Consider the following 16130-nt stretch of genomic DNA (forward strand, 5'->3'; position numbering starts at 1 on the left):
TTTTTTTGGTATGATTTACTTACCAACATGTTTTATAAGTTGCTTGTAAATGATTAATGTTCCACATACTAGGAAAAGATAGAAATAGGTAATAAGCTGAGAGACATACTACAGGTGATAAATATAAATTTTGTAAGAAAATGTACAGCATAATTCCAATGCTATAAAAGGTATGTATATGCATAGAAAATGGTCTAGCAACATAGACACTAAAATGCTAACAGCTGTTACCATAGAATGATTGGAATGTAGGTGTTTTTTCCCATCATGGTTTTCTGTATTTTCAACAATGAACTTTATTACTTTTAAAATTAGTTTAAAAGTAAATATGATGAAACAATGCAATTCATGTATGAAAAAGGTTTGTCTAAAGGCTACAGAGGCTAAATTCATCTGAATTAGCATCTCCTCCATCCCCAACACTGAGAGTAACAGTGTAGAAACATTAGGTCCTTGTTTGATTTTAATTTAAGAAATTAGATTTGAGTGCCCTTATTAAGAGAAGGTAACCTTTAGCTTCATTGAAAGAACTGATCAGGAAATGACACAAAAATCAGGAGATAATATTTCTTTATTACATATAAAAAAATTAACAAAGCAATATATATATATTTTTGCAAGTCCACAGGACCTCAGGAAAAAAATATGTTCTGTATGTGAAGTTAATCTATGGCACTGTGGTTCACGTTTTGTATATTCAAGTACAAAAAAAAAATGTATGTAGAGTGATTATGCTTGGGTACAGAAGTTGAATAATAATGAAAAACTGTAATTGGGTGAACTATCACATACATTGTGCCCAAAAAATGAGTAAATATAAATGACCATATAATGTTAATAAAGAAAGGGAGGACACTGTTTCAATATTCAGGTTTAAATACTAAACACAAAAATAAAACAAATTCTGTGTCTACAATAATTTTTGAAGTGTATACAAGTGCATTGCAAATAAGTGAGCTTTTTAAAATTTAAAGTTCATTTTCTCTTTACTGAAGCATGTTTCTACAATTATTATTTCTTTCTCTTATTTTAAAATCTCTATTTATTCATTTATTTATTCATTCATTCATTCATTTATTTATTTATTTAAAGTTTCATCGTGACTGGTATATGTAGACTCTAAGCTCTAGCCTGAAGCTGAGACTTCATGCAAACATATTCTCCTTTAAGGCTGTATCTTCACATAGTTTCTCCAAGTATTCAGAGTTAAATAGTACTTCCTTTATAAACTTCCTTTTTATGGTCACTTTTGTCCACATGTAGTGGCAGTGCTTGTTTCAGTAGGTTTTTTTACACACCCTTTTTTTCTCTTTCTGTCAACAGCAGTCTCCAAACTTTCACAACACCACAAGTAGTAGGTAGTAAAGTGCTTTATACAAAGAAATACTATATACATGTGGAGAGGTTCCATTTAACACCCCACAGACTGAAGTTCACACACATCACGCGAGAGAAGGCTCTTTTTAAGAAACACCTTTTCTGATAAGTAGGGTTGGGAAGTCCTTAAAATCTTATTAATTACTTTAAGTAGCACAAATGTAAGTAACATATCTGAAGCTGAGGAAGTCCTTGTTTTATGTATTGCCCTTAATATCATTCTATTAAAATATTCTTAATAGTTATGAATTGCAGAATCACTTCCATAGAAAACATGTATCACCATAGGATTCTTTTATTCCTCTTTATGAAATAAACTGTATTTAAACATGGACCCAAAAGAGATCGGTTAGACAAGGCCCATGCATGGAACATTTCTATACATTTTGGCACTTTAAAAAATTCCAGTTTCGTTTTCGAGGTCTCCTTTCCATTAAGTTTGTGGTTTATGTGTAGAGAAGTGCCATTGTGTGCTATATACCTTTACTGCTACTTGCACTCTCTTTTTAAAATATCCATGACTTTTCTTCCAAGAGATGGTTTCCAGTGCTGTACAAAACTTTTCATATTCACAACTAGTTTGCCTGTTCTTACATCCTCATGTCCTGCTACAAGGTACTCCAAACCTAAAAGAGAACAAAAGGGGCTGTATAGTATCATGATTTACTGAAGGGAGGAGATGTGACTTCAGCAGTTTTATATATGCATGGGTTGTGGTTTTATATATTCTTGGTTGAAACAGGGAGTAATAAATAATAACAGCTGACATTTAATAAGCATTTACTAAGTGCTTTATGTATATTATCTCAATCTGGAAAATAACCTTATGAAGTAGGTATTATTTTCCTTCTTGTTTTACAAATAAGGAAACTAAGGCTTGGCAAGATTAAGAACTTGTTCAGTGTCTCTCAGTATGTAGTAGCAGTACTTTGACGCAGCTCAGGTCTGTCTGATTTTAGAACTTTTACTCTATACTATACCACTCTGGGATAAAGAAGTGAGGATTCCATGGGCACTTAACGTATTACTGTAAATCAGTATTTCTTGGGGACTCACTATGTATGGTAGTGCATATTAAGGAGAATTTTATAAAAGTTTAAGAACCATTTAAGAAAACATAATGAAAGACAGCTGTGGATTATACATAACACGTATTTCCTATATAAAGTCAATGTGTTTTAGGATGTTTGTCATGCATTTAAAAAAATGGTGAGAATTGACCAAATCTAGAGCTGACTTTGAAATTCAAAATTCTTCTTAGGCTTCAAATAAAATATTCTGGCTAACAAATATATGCACAAAATGAGAAGAGATTCTCATTATCTATATAGTAATAAAAAGAAATATAATAATTCCCCTCAGTAGATGTTTATGTAATATCAATACTGGTGTTTTGAAACAATTTTTTTGAATATTATAGGATAGAGCAAATAAGTAATTATGTTTATAAAGTAAAAATTTCCAATATAAGATAAAGAGACATATACTTTAAAACTCAAAGGAAAACACTAGATGTTAAAATTCCATTGAAAAATATCAATTTACACTCATGGCTTAAATATATATATATTTATTAATTATATTATAGTATTCTTGTTTATTCACTGAAATGACCTAGAAAAAATATCATCCCACTTGTAATAAACTTCCATAAGAGACATACTGTGGTGTCTAATAACAGGTCTCACTAAAAACAAAACAAAATGAAAAACAAAACAAGGCTTCTTGGAGAATGGCTTATTCCAGGTTCAGGGCAGAAAGACACAAGGTAAGCATGAGACATCTTATTGTGCTAAAATGCAGGGAAGCTTTCAAAGATTAATGGGGATGATTTTAAAAGGATACAAGACCTAGCAAGAAGGAGTTATAACTTATTGAAGTTGGAATAATTTGAGCACTAAGAAACATAATGGTGTGTATTGAAACATACCAAATCAACAAAAATCTATAATTCCAAAATGATACTCAAAAGAGAAAAATTCAGAGAAAAATTAATTTGTTATCTTTTGAGGCAGGGTTTTAAAACCACTTCTTACTTTGAAAATTAGAAATTAAAGGGAAAGAATTTAGTGTTTATCTTGCCTTTACAATAACACTATATTTCATGGTAACATAATAGCCCAGTTTAGGAGAGAAGAATGTCAATTTACAGAAGAATGTCTACTAATAAATGAAGGGAATCAGAATTAGAAAAACATCATTTCTCAAACTAATTATTGGTTCAGGAAGAGATTACCAATTGGTGATAAAATCGTTAAGTGAATGGGTTAATAGAAAACCTGATGTTTGTATAGTGACTAAAGTAACACCACACTCATTATTTTCTAGTCTCAAAAGGGAAAACAAAACTGCCCAATGGAGAGACCAGATCATTATCACTGTAACCCAAAGGTCAAGTTTAGCAACACTGAAGGTGGGTTATTCAGGTACTATAAATCTTCTGATGTGATTTAACATGAAGTATACAACATGAAGTATATAACATAAGTGTAATGAATGCTAGCCAAAATGTTTATCTTGAACCTAGCAAGCTTTTCTTTAGAGATCACAGGAAATATAGGACACCACAAGGAACCTACCAGACAAATATAGGGTAGGATAATCTACAGGACAGATGGTCTGGTTTTTTCAACAACAATAAAAAGAGAACTATACTTGAATAAGACTTGAGGGAATTAAAAACCAGATACAATGTGTAATCCTGGACCGAATATTGGCAAGGATAAACCAGCTCTAACGAACATTTTGAAATCAGCTGGGAAATCGAATTATGGTCTAAGTATCAGATTATATGACAATAAACTAAAATTGAAGGTAAAGATCATTAACTGTATAAAGCAGGCTATAAAATGGACCATATACTATGATTTTGTTTTGGTTAAAAAATACAATATATACGTGCACAGAGAAAGATCTGGAAGGATTTGCACTAAGATGTTAACATCTGGGGGACAGAAATGTGAAATTTTAAATTTTTTTCTAAATTTCTGTAATATACATATATTACTTCTATAATAAAAGGGTTATTTAAAAGATTATGAAAATAAATCGATCTTAAATTTAAAGATAATAAATGTTTTCCAAAAGAGGAGAAATAAAAGGAAAATAATGACATAGAGAGATTTAAACACTGGAGAGCACAAATGTAAGATAGATTATAATGTATTTAAATTCTTTAAAGAATGACTTTAGCTTCCGCAGAAAAAGAATCCCAATATTTAATTAATAAATTAGTTACAATATAATGTTCTTAATATTGTTTGTATTATCTCTAAAATAATAAAATCCTCATTAAAAATACAATTTTTAGGAAACTTCAATGTTAAATCTAGTATTTTAAATGAATTTACTTTGAAACTATAAATAGAACAAACACTATGGGAATTTGCCATTCATTGAAAATATAAAGATAAATTAAACTAATAAAAATAATAATAAATTCATAAAGTACGGAGCAGCATTATGTCAAAAATTAGCACGGAAAGCAATGTTTTCTGTTGCAGTGCTTGTTAGCAGTTACATGTGATTTTCCTATCTTTATGCTTTTGACATCTACTTTGCTATATGTTTGAGGGCAAAAAGTTTATTTTGTACCCATAAAAAAAATAATACTTCAGTGCTAGTCTTGACATTCTAAAATATATGATTAATGAGTGAGTAAAAGTATATATGAATGTAGGAATGGATGAATTTGCAGGGATGCCCAATTAGATTGCTACTTTTGAAAGGTAGCAAAGGAAGCAAACTGACATAGTAAGGTTTCAGAATTTTCTTATCAGCTTTATTTGGCCTTAGCTATTGAACTTGTAAAAATGAAAAAACAAAGTGAAATGAAACAGTGTTTGATTTTGATTTGGCAGGTTCCAGTTTTTGCTTCAAAGCAAGTAAACATGTTTTCAAGAATTCTTTGAATAATTGCACTTATGTTTTCAATTGTGATGAACTCAGTTGATTCTTTGACTGTTTGGCAGGAACCTGATTAGGAAGTATAGTTCACTTCCTGGAGGGTGGCTCAGATGGACAAAGCTTTTGTTTTTAATGTCTTGCTAAAAAACTGAGTGGATTTTTTTTTTTCTTTTGCCAAGATAGTAGAAAGTGCTTATGGGAAGAGCCCCTGTGCACAGATTGTAGGGAGCTAGAATGTAGATTAATGACTCTTTGTTTCCTGTATTCGAAATCTAGGAATCTGATTACTTCATTTATTCTTTGAAACTATATCTATTTATTTAAAATTTATTTATTTTTTATTAACATTTAAATTAATTTAAATAAAATACTGAAGGGGTATAAAAGTGTAGGAGAAATTAATTAACAGAAATAAAGTCAAGAGTTGTATATTATTGTTTAGATGGTTTAGGTTGGGGGGGACATTTTATTAATAGTTTTTCTCTCTTTCTCTCATTTATCCTTTTGTTTCTCCCAAACTTATTTATTAAAGATCACAAATGACTTCTTATTAATATAATTATGGTTTCCTGGACTTGTATTTGGAAGGAATTATATCCAGAAGAGAAGTTATGCACCTGTTTTCAACAGTGCCATTAAGACACAGATGGCAACTATATGAACAGGGAAATACAGAGAATTTAAAAAAATAATAATTTGCTAGAACTTACCATCTGGGAACCATGTTACTATTATTTAGATACTAATAGTAGGCACTGGGGACACCATAATCAAAAATCTAAATCTTGGCCTCAAATTTAATGAGGAAGACAGAGAAATAAGCAGTTTATGGCCCAGTATGAAAAATGTACTTGTAGAGTGTAAAGGTATGAATCCCATGCTTATTCACTTGCCTCTATCTCTGCCATAACATTTTAAAGCACAAATTTTGCTCCATTCCAAATTTCTCTAAGATTCTACAGAGTTTTGTTTGTTTGCTTGTTTGTTTATTTCTCCTGTTTCTAGTTTAAAACCAGAATGATCATTTAATGAAAAACAACATGATGAGAACTTGAGAGTTGTTTTCTCTCCAGGAGAAACAGATGCTTCTCATGCAATAGTAAAAATGAATTTAATATTATTTGCACAGATGGAATTTTGCATTTGAACTTCCTCTGGGAGCAAGTTCTACCCAGGGCACTGTAATAGGACCTAGCTTTCAGATAAAGTGTTAGTGGCAGATAAATTCATGAAAGTGCTTTCTATGCTACTGACACCTGGAACCAATCTAAGACTTCTCTTTTAGGACAGAAAATATTATATTGCTGGATTTTAAAATATTATACTTTAATAGAGCACCTGGGAGGAATTCATTTTTTGATATCATTTCAAAGAATTCCATCTGGGTCTCCCCCAGAATTCAGATGTGACAAGGAGAGAAGCTTTTGCTGAGTTTGTTTAGTTTGTGGTTCAGAGAATGTAAGACAAACAGCAAATCAGCAGAGACAAGGTAGTTATTAAGCTAGAAAAGTCTAATGCTCACCAGGATTGAGGATTGGACAAGTGCAGCCTCTGTTGGTCCATGATTCTGGATATAAAGTTCGCTTTCCTCGTAAAATTTTCAGTTTGGTAGATTTTAAGACTTTTTTTATCTTCACATTGACCTCCGCATGAGATCCTTTATCATGAGCTGATAAAATCTTTATTTTTAGCACTGTAACAACACAATTCCAAAAGTCAAAATGCATAGAATTTCATATTATCTTTTGAGGTTTGAACAACAATTTACATATGCATTTCAGAGTATAATGGAAAAATGAATCAATGGTGATGAGAATATGGAAATTTACTTTAAAAGTCTTTGAGCTCATTGATTTTGCATTGGCTTCATCTCATTTATATGAACTATACTCTTTCTTCTTAGACATTTTCAACTGCTACTCATTCCTGTATCACTATGTTAAGAGAATATCAGCCATATGCTTACTGCAAATGTAATCTTAAATACATTCAGCTATCAAATCTAAATAGAAAGAAGATGCATAGGAAGTAGAATTGTTATCCTGTTTTTTTTTTTTTTAATTTAGATTCTAACTATATTATATTCTGCTGGATGACTGTGTATAATGTTAAGACAAAGTGTAAATGCTACTGCCAGGATATATTTTAAATATTCTAAAGAGATTAAGTAATATTATTGATTACTTAATCTTCTTCTCTAGGTATAAAATGAAAGCTGACTGGGGTTAGGAAGGCTGTCCTTCTACATGATGGCAGAGCTCCAATGTTCTATATAACTAATGATTCTATTATACTCTAACATTTATGAAATAGATGTTGGAGGGGGATTAAGTAATGGAGTAAGTTGGGGTGGGGAAGGAAGTAGACCTAAGGAACATTGTGTGTAACATTTGGTATTATTTAGGAGAGTTCTTACTGGCTCATTTATATCTTGACGGAAGATTGTGTGTAATGAGAGAATCCTATCCTGGCTGGTCCCATATCCTGAGAATAAAGCTATCAAATGGCTGTCTTTATAGAATCACCAAATTTTAGACTTCTAAGGGGTCTTAAGAGCTCATCCAGTTTTGTTTTATGTTTGAAGAGGAAAGTTTTAAGAAATTAAGTGAACTGCTCAAGTTTGCATGACTAGTTGGTTAGAGGTAGAGTTTGGACAAGAATCCTGATGAGATAATTACATGAAGGTACATAGCGTAATGCCTCACACTTGGCCAATGCTCAATAAATGTAATTTTTTTCACTAGACTGTAAGCTCAAAGAGAGCAGGGCTCCTGTATATTCACTATGTTAGCTCAAATATTTGCTAAAGGGATAAGCAAATAAATCAAGTTGTTCCCCACACCCCATTAAGGCAGAGAACAGGGTTGGAGGTCTGGGGAAGAGAAACCTTTTTTCCCAAGTCGGTAGGTATATTGCACTAGTAAGACCAAGGTATTTCATTACATCATTAAGAGTATTCAAGTTCTGTTAAGCAGAAAATAATACAGTTGCATTAAAAGATGCCAGTATGTTTGTAAATTCAGTCAGAGAACTACTGAACTGTGATAATAAAACCAGTTGATATTTCCACTGAACTGACTGACTTTGAACTAAATGATCTTTTTTTTTTGCTTTCGATAGTAAATAACATTCCCTCTAAACTGACTTTTCTTTATGAGGCACTATATGTTTAAAAGTTTTATTCTATTATTTAGTCAAGTTAGCAAGTTAAAGGAGGGAAATACCCATGTAATGTTAGATAAAATTTATGAGGTTTTTAACATTTACCTTTTTATCTCTTACGAGATTAAGTACAATGTTATTAAGAACCTAAACACTTGGTTTCAGAAATCATGACTTAAAATTTTCTCTTCATTGTAATGCATATTTCAGGCCTTATAAATTATGAAACAATAAAAAGTCAAGATTATGCTGGTAAAATAGAGTATCTTTGATATATTTAATAGCAAACATAAAGTCATTTAGAATTTGAAGATAGTAACAGTCTTTATTTAGGGAAGTGACTTTCTTTGTCTATATGCTAATTTTCCTAGTATTTGAAAGGTAGAGGAGTATAGAGTATACAGAGAGGGCAGGGAAGAAACTCAGGCAGACAGTCCATCTCTGTACCTCACAAATATATATCCTCTCCCTCCTCCCAACCACTTACTGAGCATATAATATGTGCAAGGTAATGTGCTATGTGCTTTTCAAAAATCTCATTTCATGGAGAAGGTGACATCATTGCTATTTTACAGATTAGATAGTCTGGTTAAGTTACCCACCAATAAATCAGAAATGAAACCCATACAGGTCTGAGCCCAAAGCCTGTGCTCTTAATCTCTATGAAATACTGCTTTTAACTAATTTCTGCTTAGTATTTCCTGATAAACTGCCACAGGAATTATTCAAGTGGCGAGAGACTTCTCTTTTAGATTACTAAGGCAAGAACCATCCATAAGAAAGGATTATGTGTCATTTTTTTTTCTTCTTTTTGTTCTTTGTTTCTTTTCCTTATAGTAAGATAACCTTGCCTTTGCTCTATAAACTTCCTGCCCTCACCAGGACATCCAACACCATCTCTGCTAGAAAAATCTAGGCCAGCACCAGGATACTGTGTTTAGTGTTATTATATAAGACTAATGCTTTGATTTATTGAGAAGGTCATACACCAGGCCACCCATTTCCTAGAAAACTCTTTGTACTTAGTTTGAATAAATTCTTAGAAGCACTCAAGGAATTCAAACTTACCATATGAATATTTCATTCCACAGAAGGCCTTGGAGTTTCCTAACACTTGTTCCTTACATTCACATTTACCTATACAAATTAAATGAAAAATGACATTTGTTATTTAGAAACAACAACAAAAGAAACCAGCAAGTTAATCCAGGTAGCATAACACTTTAAGGCTTGAGTGATTCATACAACATAATCCGTAAATACTAAGAAAACGTGAAAAGTCATTCAAAAGAAATAGTCATTTTCTGAATTGAATTAATTATCCAAAAAGTATCGACCTAACAGAAATATAGAAATGTAGAAACAGTGATATATTTTAATTCTTGTAATTGATGTTGTGATAAATATAGTCCAGTATTAATAGTTCATGCTAATGGAAAGGAATAACAGAATGGATTACCTAAAGAAAAGACGATTAACTTTTTATAATTAATGTTCACCAAAATAAAATAATTGATCTGTCCTTTGAACACAATGCACTCTAAAAGTATTTATTGAGCAGCTATGGTATGCAAGATATGGTGCTATATATTTCAGAGTATACAAGGATGAGCAAGGCTCAATTCTTGTCTTAAGGGTTATAATTCAGTAAGGTGAATAAAGCAAGTACAGAAACAAGTAATAAGTATTCTAAGACAGGTATAAAATATTTGGGTGGGAGGGTCACATGTTTGGGAAGATGGGAAAAAGCTTCATGGCTGAAGAAGGATTTGAAATAGACTTTGAAGAATAAGTAGGATACTTTCTACCAACAGTCGAAATCATGTATTACAATTAGTGAGAGATTTGCCAGGCCCTGTGAAAGACTTTCAAAATGCCTTTGTATATAGTCTATATATAACATTCTTATAATTATTTATGTATCTGTTTCCTCTCTAGTCTGTGATCCTTGAGGACATTGGTTATGTCTTATTCATCATTATATTCCTAGAGCCCAGAATGGATAGGATTTTTATTCTTACGGATTTTACAGTTAGATATAATTCCCTCACCCCTCCCCTTTTGCCCTCATGATTGCATTTCATAGGCATTGAGTGGTAATAACAGCAGGTAACATTTACTGAAGAGTACTTACTATATGCCAGGCACTATTTTAAAGAGTTTTACATATATTTACTCTTATAAAATTCTAACATATAGAAATTTGACAGGAATATAGAGATAAAAGAATGAGCAAAGAAATGTAAGAAAGAAAGGGCAGAGTGTGTTCATGGGAGTCAGTGGTTCTGTTTATCCCAGGTGCAGATTGAGTAGAGAATAATAGAAGGTATCATGGAGGACTTTGATTGATATGTAATTAGGGCTTGAATTTAATTTGTTAGATAAAGGGGAATTTTGAAAGCTTTCAGCTTAAATAAAGTACATGAGTTAAAATATATATGAAAATTAATCTTGAATTAGCATATCAAAAGTATTGGAATAGAGAGAAAATGGAGCCAGGGACCAATTAGAAGCTAGTGAAACTGATGATAACAACAGTAACCAAATTGGGTGCTAACTATAAGCCATAAACTATATAAGGAACTTTGTCCATATGATCTTGTTTAATATTTACAATAATCTTGTGAGGTAGGTATTATTAAAAAAAGAAAAAAAAATGAAAGCTCAGAGAAGTTAATTAGTTTGTTCAAGGTAGCATAGCTAACAAGTAGAAAAGCCAGATTTTAAGCCTGGCTTTGAGAGAATCTGAAGCCCCTGATCTTTCCACTATATTGTCTTTCTAAGGCAGATGGAATGTGGGTCTGAGAGGTGGCTATAGGTTTAGATAGGAAGAAATATCAGGGGATGCTGGAGAGTTAGGGTCGATAAATCTTGTCAATGGATTGGATGAGGTCAAGGGAAACTAAAACATAAACATGAACTTGAAGTTTTCGGCCAAGGTGACAGAGAATTATAGTATCACTAACAGAAATAGAGAAGTTAGGAGAAAGAGAGCATTCAGGGGTGTAAAATTTAAGGTTTTTTTTTTTTTTTTTTTGGTAGCAATCAATTGCCTAACTTGATCATTGAAAGGATATGGAGGAGCCCACAGAAAGGAGAAAAAGCTGAGGAACTGGAACTCTGAAAGGACAAGGATCAGGACAGTGCCAGATATCTAGGAAGTGTCAGGTAGTCTCTTTTATGGCTTCACCATTGGAATCATGAGCTCTAATCATTTTCAGACTTTGCCACTTTCAGCTCAAGATTTAAATTCCAGGGAGAGAACATCTGATTGATCTCTCCAAGACCGTATTAAATGGGGGAAGAATGGTTCCTCAAAGAAAAATTGGATCGAGTTACCATAGAAATAGCAGGAAAGAAGAGGAAATGGATCTGGTAAGACGAAATACAACAGAGGTCTAGTATGAGGAGAATATAATAAATTAGAGATGCTAACAGAACATCCAGGTGGAAATGAGAGTATGATTCTAGTGAGACTGGGTAGGTAGACATAGTAGTGTGGAAAACAGTGACATACTGGCTCTAACTAAAGCTTGTTTAGAGATCAGAGAATGAGATTTGCAAGTGGAATTAAATAGTGAGCAAGAGAAATCACAGTGGAATTAAATAGTGAGAAGGAGAAATCAAAGGTGTTTAAAATGAGCTGTTGTGATTTATTAAGTAATGTTGCTTATAGTCTAAACATAGCAGGGAAGATTACTTGTTCAGAAATTGTAGTAACTTAAGTGGCTAGCACATGACCTTTGATATCTTCACCAAAGCAGGAGAGTATGGTCACTACCATGCTACGAAACCTAGTGGAATTCCAAATGGCATACATTATTCCTCAGTGTAATGTTCTTCTCTTTAGCCCTTCAACCTACAAGAACATACATAGGTCTGTTATTTGAAGATCCTTCTTTGGCTGCCTTCCAATACCCACTTTTCATATGTTAAGAAATCAGATATTAATTTGCTTTTGCATGACTCTTTGTTGATCAGGCTTCAGCTAAGATGTGTTTTCTTAAAAGAACCTGAAAGGGGAGTAAAATCTGTTTAGATATACTAGGTATTAAGGTATTTAAAGAGAGAAAGAGAGAGAGAGAGAGTACATTGTTTACAGTTTTTCGATATTAGAGCCAGTTTTGTTGTACAGAAAGTAAATTTTGCATTTGATGTTTCTCTACCTCACAAGAAGTGGTACAAATTAAGAGTATCTTGTTGGTATGGGGCAGTACATGCCTACTTATGGAAACTTATGGTAGGTAAATAGGTAGGTAGGCACAAGCATTTGAGAATGAATCACAATGCTTAGGAAACTGATTATCACTTTTTAGTTGAAAAAAGGTGCTCAAGAGTACTAATCTATACCCAATGGGAATAATACTATGTAGCCGGAAACTAAACAATATCTTCCTCAATCTGGAGTTCATCCCAATTAATTTCAGAGGTTCTCTGGGGACATGATAGACCTAACAGCTGTTGTGGACGTGAGAGTCTGGAGTCATTCTGATGCCAGCATGTTATGTGCTTAATTAGTGTGCTGCTAGCTCCCTAGTAACATGATAACTGGCTTAATGAATGTCCTAAAACTTGACTTCTACAGATTAGCTTAGCAGATAAGGTTGGAGAATTACGAAAATCATTGTTAGAAAAACAGAAGGAAATTTTCAAAAGTGGTTATTAATATCATAGAATTAATAACTATAGACAATGTAGCATTAAGGCGAAAAAATAATGGGAAAAATTTTTCCTTTTTCAAATACAAAAAAGATAACTATGACAATGTCATACTACCTTATATTTCTCACCTTCTTTTCTATTGTGAATTAAAATGAAACCATTAGGAAAATGATCATAAGATTATGGTTAACTGAAAAAACTCTGATATGGAATTACATATACCAGTGTTTCTCAAATTTGGGTTCTTGATTCTTGAAGGGTCCATAAGTTCTTTATGAAGATATATAAAATTGTGGTTTCTTAATCTGCTCTAGCACACTGGTCTCTTCGCTGTTTCCTGAATAAATCAGGGCTAGTCCCAACTCAGGGCTTTTGCACTTGATATGTCTTCTGCCCAAACTCTCTTCCTTCTGTTATCTGTATAGCTCGCCTTCTTACCTCCTTCAAGTTTTTCTTCTCAAATGTCACCTTTCATAGGACTTTCCCTGATCACCCTAATTAAAAGTATGTCCCACCCAAGCACTTCTTATCCCCCATCCTTGCTTTATTTCTCGATTACACTAAATATCATTATATAAAAACTGTTTTTCCTTATTTATTTATTAGTTATCTTCCTCTGCAAGAATATAGACTCCTTGAAGGCTGGGATTTTTGTTTGTCTTGCTCAAATACTATATTTACAGCACTGGCACATAGTATGAGTACTCAATAAATATTTGTTGGATGAATGAATAAATTCATAAAGAACTTCTACACATTCGTAAGAAAATTGCAAATGCACAAAAAAGGATACCTGAATGGCTAATAAATCATGAAAGTTTTCCAAAACTGTTGGTAACCAGGAAAATGCAATTAAAAATAGTGAGGTCCCATTTTATACCCATCATATTGGCAAAAATTGAGAAGTTTGATAACATTAACTTTTTAAGTCCCATAACTATTAAATGAGTCAAACTGTGCCTGAGTTAATGAGTTAGATTAGTGCTTGACCCCTTGTATCTGCTATATAAAAATTTGTTAAATAAATACAAAGTATTAATGAGGATGTGGAGCAACAGGATGTCATAGTTTGCTGGTGGAATGCAAATCTGTTAACCACTTCAGGAGAGCTATTTAGCAATATGTGGTATATTTGACAATAAGCACACCTATAACCCAACAGTGTCTAGATTGTACCCTAGAACAAGGGTCAGAAAACATTTTCTATAAAGGGGCAGATGATAAATATGTTGGGCTTTGTGGGCCAAGAGGCAAAATTAAAGATTGTAGGTACTTATATAACCATTTAAAGTGTAACCATTTAAACCTTAGAGCAAGAATCTTATAGGCTAGTGAGCTTGTAGATTGGTCTACCAGGGGCTTCAAATGTATCTGTAATACTTTAAAATTTAAATGAAAATAGAAATTAAATGAAACAATTATGGCAAAGTATAAGATTTGGTAACACTAGGAGATGTGTTATGGGTTTACATATAACATTTTTGGCATTTGTAGTGTTTAACAATAAATATTTTAAACTTATTTTTAGTCTAATTTGGATTATTTGGTGAGCACTTTACAACCAAATGCTGACACAAGATTCCGTGCCCACATTTATGTTTGTGTTATAAGGAGCAAGTTGGTGCTAAATAGAACCACTAGATTTTCTATGAGAAAAGAACAGAGGCGGGATGAACACAGAAATTATGTATTCCCACCAATATCAGAGCATGTTCTTCAAATGAAAAAATAGATAAACATCATAGGAAAATTGAATCAGAGGATACTAGTACAGACTTGGTAAATTCGAAGAACTATATTTATGTGTTTTGGTTTCTGTAAAAATCATTTTTCATATTCAATTAAGGTTGTTAATTTGAATTTTATTAGTTTTATCATTTGGCTTGTACTTAGCTTGTAAAATTATTTTTATTTCCTAGTTGTAAAAAAGCTATAAACACAAAGCATTCACAAATAGCTTTTGCTTTGTACATATTAAGTTATATTCAATAAGAATATTCTTCCTTTAAGTGGATCTGTGTATTTCCTAACCTGATAAATTCAATTAACTCTCGACTGTGTAAAACACTATGTTTTAGATTGAAGAAGACACACCAAAGTATTAACATTGGGGTAATAAGATTTGGGTGACATTTTTTTTTTTTACTGTGATGTTTTGCATTTTTCAAATTTTCTATGCTAATTACTTATGTTACTCTAACAATCAAATAATAAACAAAAGCTTATTGAAATACCCCTTAGTTATATTTAATAGTTTTATACTTATGGGGGTCACTACTTTATTAAATCTCAGAACCAAAGAGTTCCCTTTATAGGATCCAAAAGCTGTTCTCTGGTTTGTTATGAATCCCTGTTAGTCAAGACCAGACCTGGAAATACAATATCCGCTTATATCTACCGTCTCACCTGAATGTCGAAGTGCAGAAAATCCTTGCTCATCCTCCCACTCCCAGGTTGGTTCACTCTTATTGTGCGTGGAATGGAAGTCAGGAATTTCATGATACCAGTCTATGTCTGTGCTGCTCATAAAATAGAAAATGATGAAGAACTTTTTAAGGAATGTCTCAGAATGTGATTGAAATGAATATATTTACAGAAATTCAAACCTTATCAGCTACCTTCTCATTCTTTTACTTTTCAGAAATAGTGTTTTAAGGGCCTACTGTTAAGAGGAACAATTTACTTTGCAAAACAAACTAGAGCATCTCTAGGACCTTGTAAGAACAAATGACTTGACTCTGCCATTTAACAAAAATTCTTTAAATAGATGTGCAAAGACATCTTTGCTCCATTAACAGCATAAAAGACTTTCCAAATCACTATTAGAACTTCAAAAGAATCTGAAGGACACATAGTTGAGAAGAAGATCCATGCTCATTCACCTGCTGATGCAGTCTCCTGTGAGAGGGTCACAGCTCCCTGCGCAGTCACAGGGCCTGCAGCCATAGTCTCCGAAGCCCCAGTATCCCACCATACACCTGTCGCATTGTGGCCCTGCCACCCCAGGCTTGCAAGGGCAGTCA

At 32.7% G+C, this 16130-nt stretch overlaps 1 protein-coding gene across 1 annotated transcript in view; it reads right to left on the bottom strand.

The window, feature by feature from the left end:
• Positions 1-553: 553 nt before the first annotated feature.
• Positions 554-16130, bottom strand: part of NTN4 (netrin 4) — a 101490-nt gene continuing 85913 nt past the window's right edge. Inside the window, exons 8-12 of the mRNA XM_023533935.1 lie at positions 15990-16129; positions 15514-15626; positions 9514-9582; positions 6806-6976; positions 554-2003 (exon numbers count right to left, since the gene is read on the bottom strand). Of these exons, the coding sequence (XP_023389703.1) occupies positions 1867-2003; positions 6806-6976; positions 9514-9582; positions 15514-15626; positions 15990-16129 (630 nt within the window). The 3' untranslated portion in view covers positions 554-1866. The remainder of the gene's footprint in view (positions 2004-6805; positions 6977-9513; positions 9583-15513; positions 15627-15989; position 16130) is intronic.

The sequence above is a fragment of the Pteropus vampyrus genome, unplaced genomic scaffold (genome assembly GCF_000151845.1).
Source record: "Pteropus vampyrus isolate Shadow unplaced genomic scaffold, Pvam_2.0 Scaffold116, whole genome shotgun sequence".
In the NCBI taxonomy this organism is placed as follows: domain Eukaryota; kingdom Metazoa; phylum Chordata; class Mammalia; order Chiroptera; family Pteropodidae; genus Pteropus; species Pteropus vampyrus.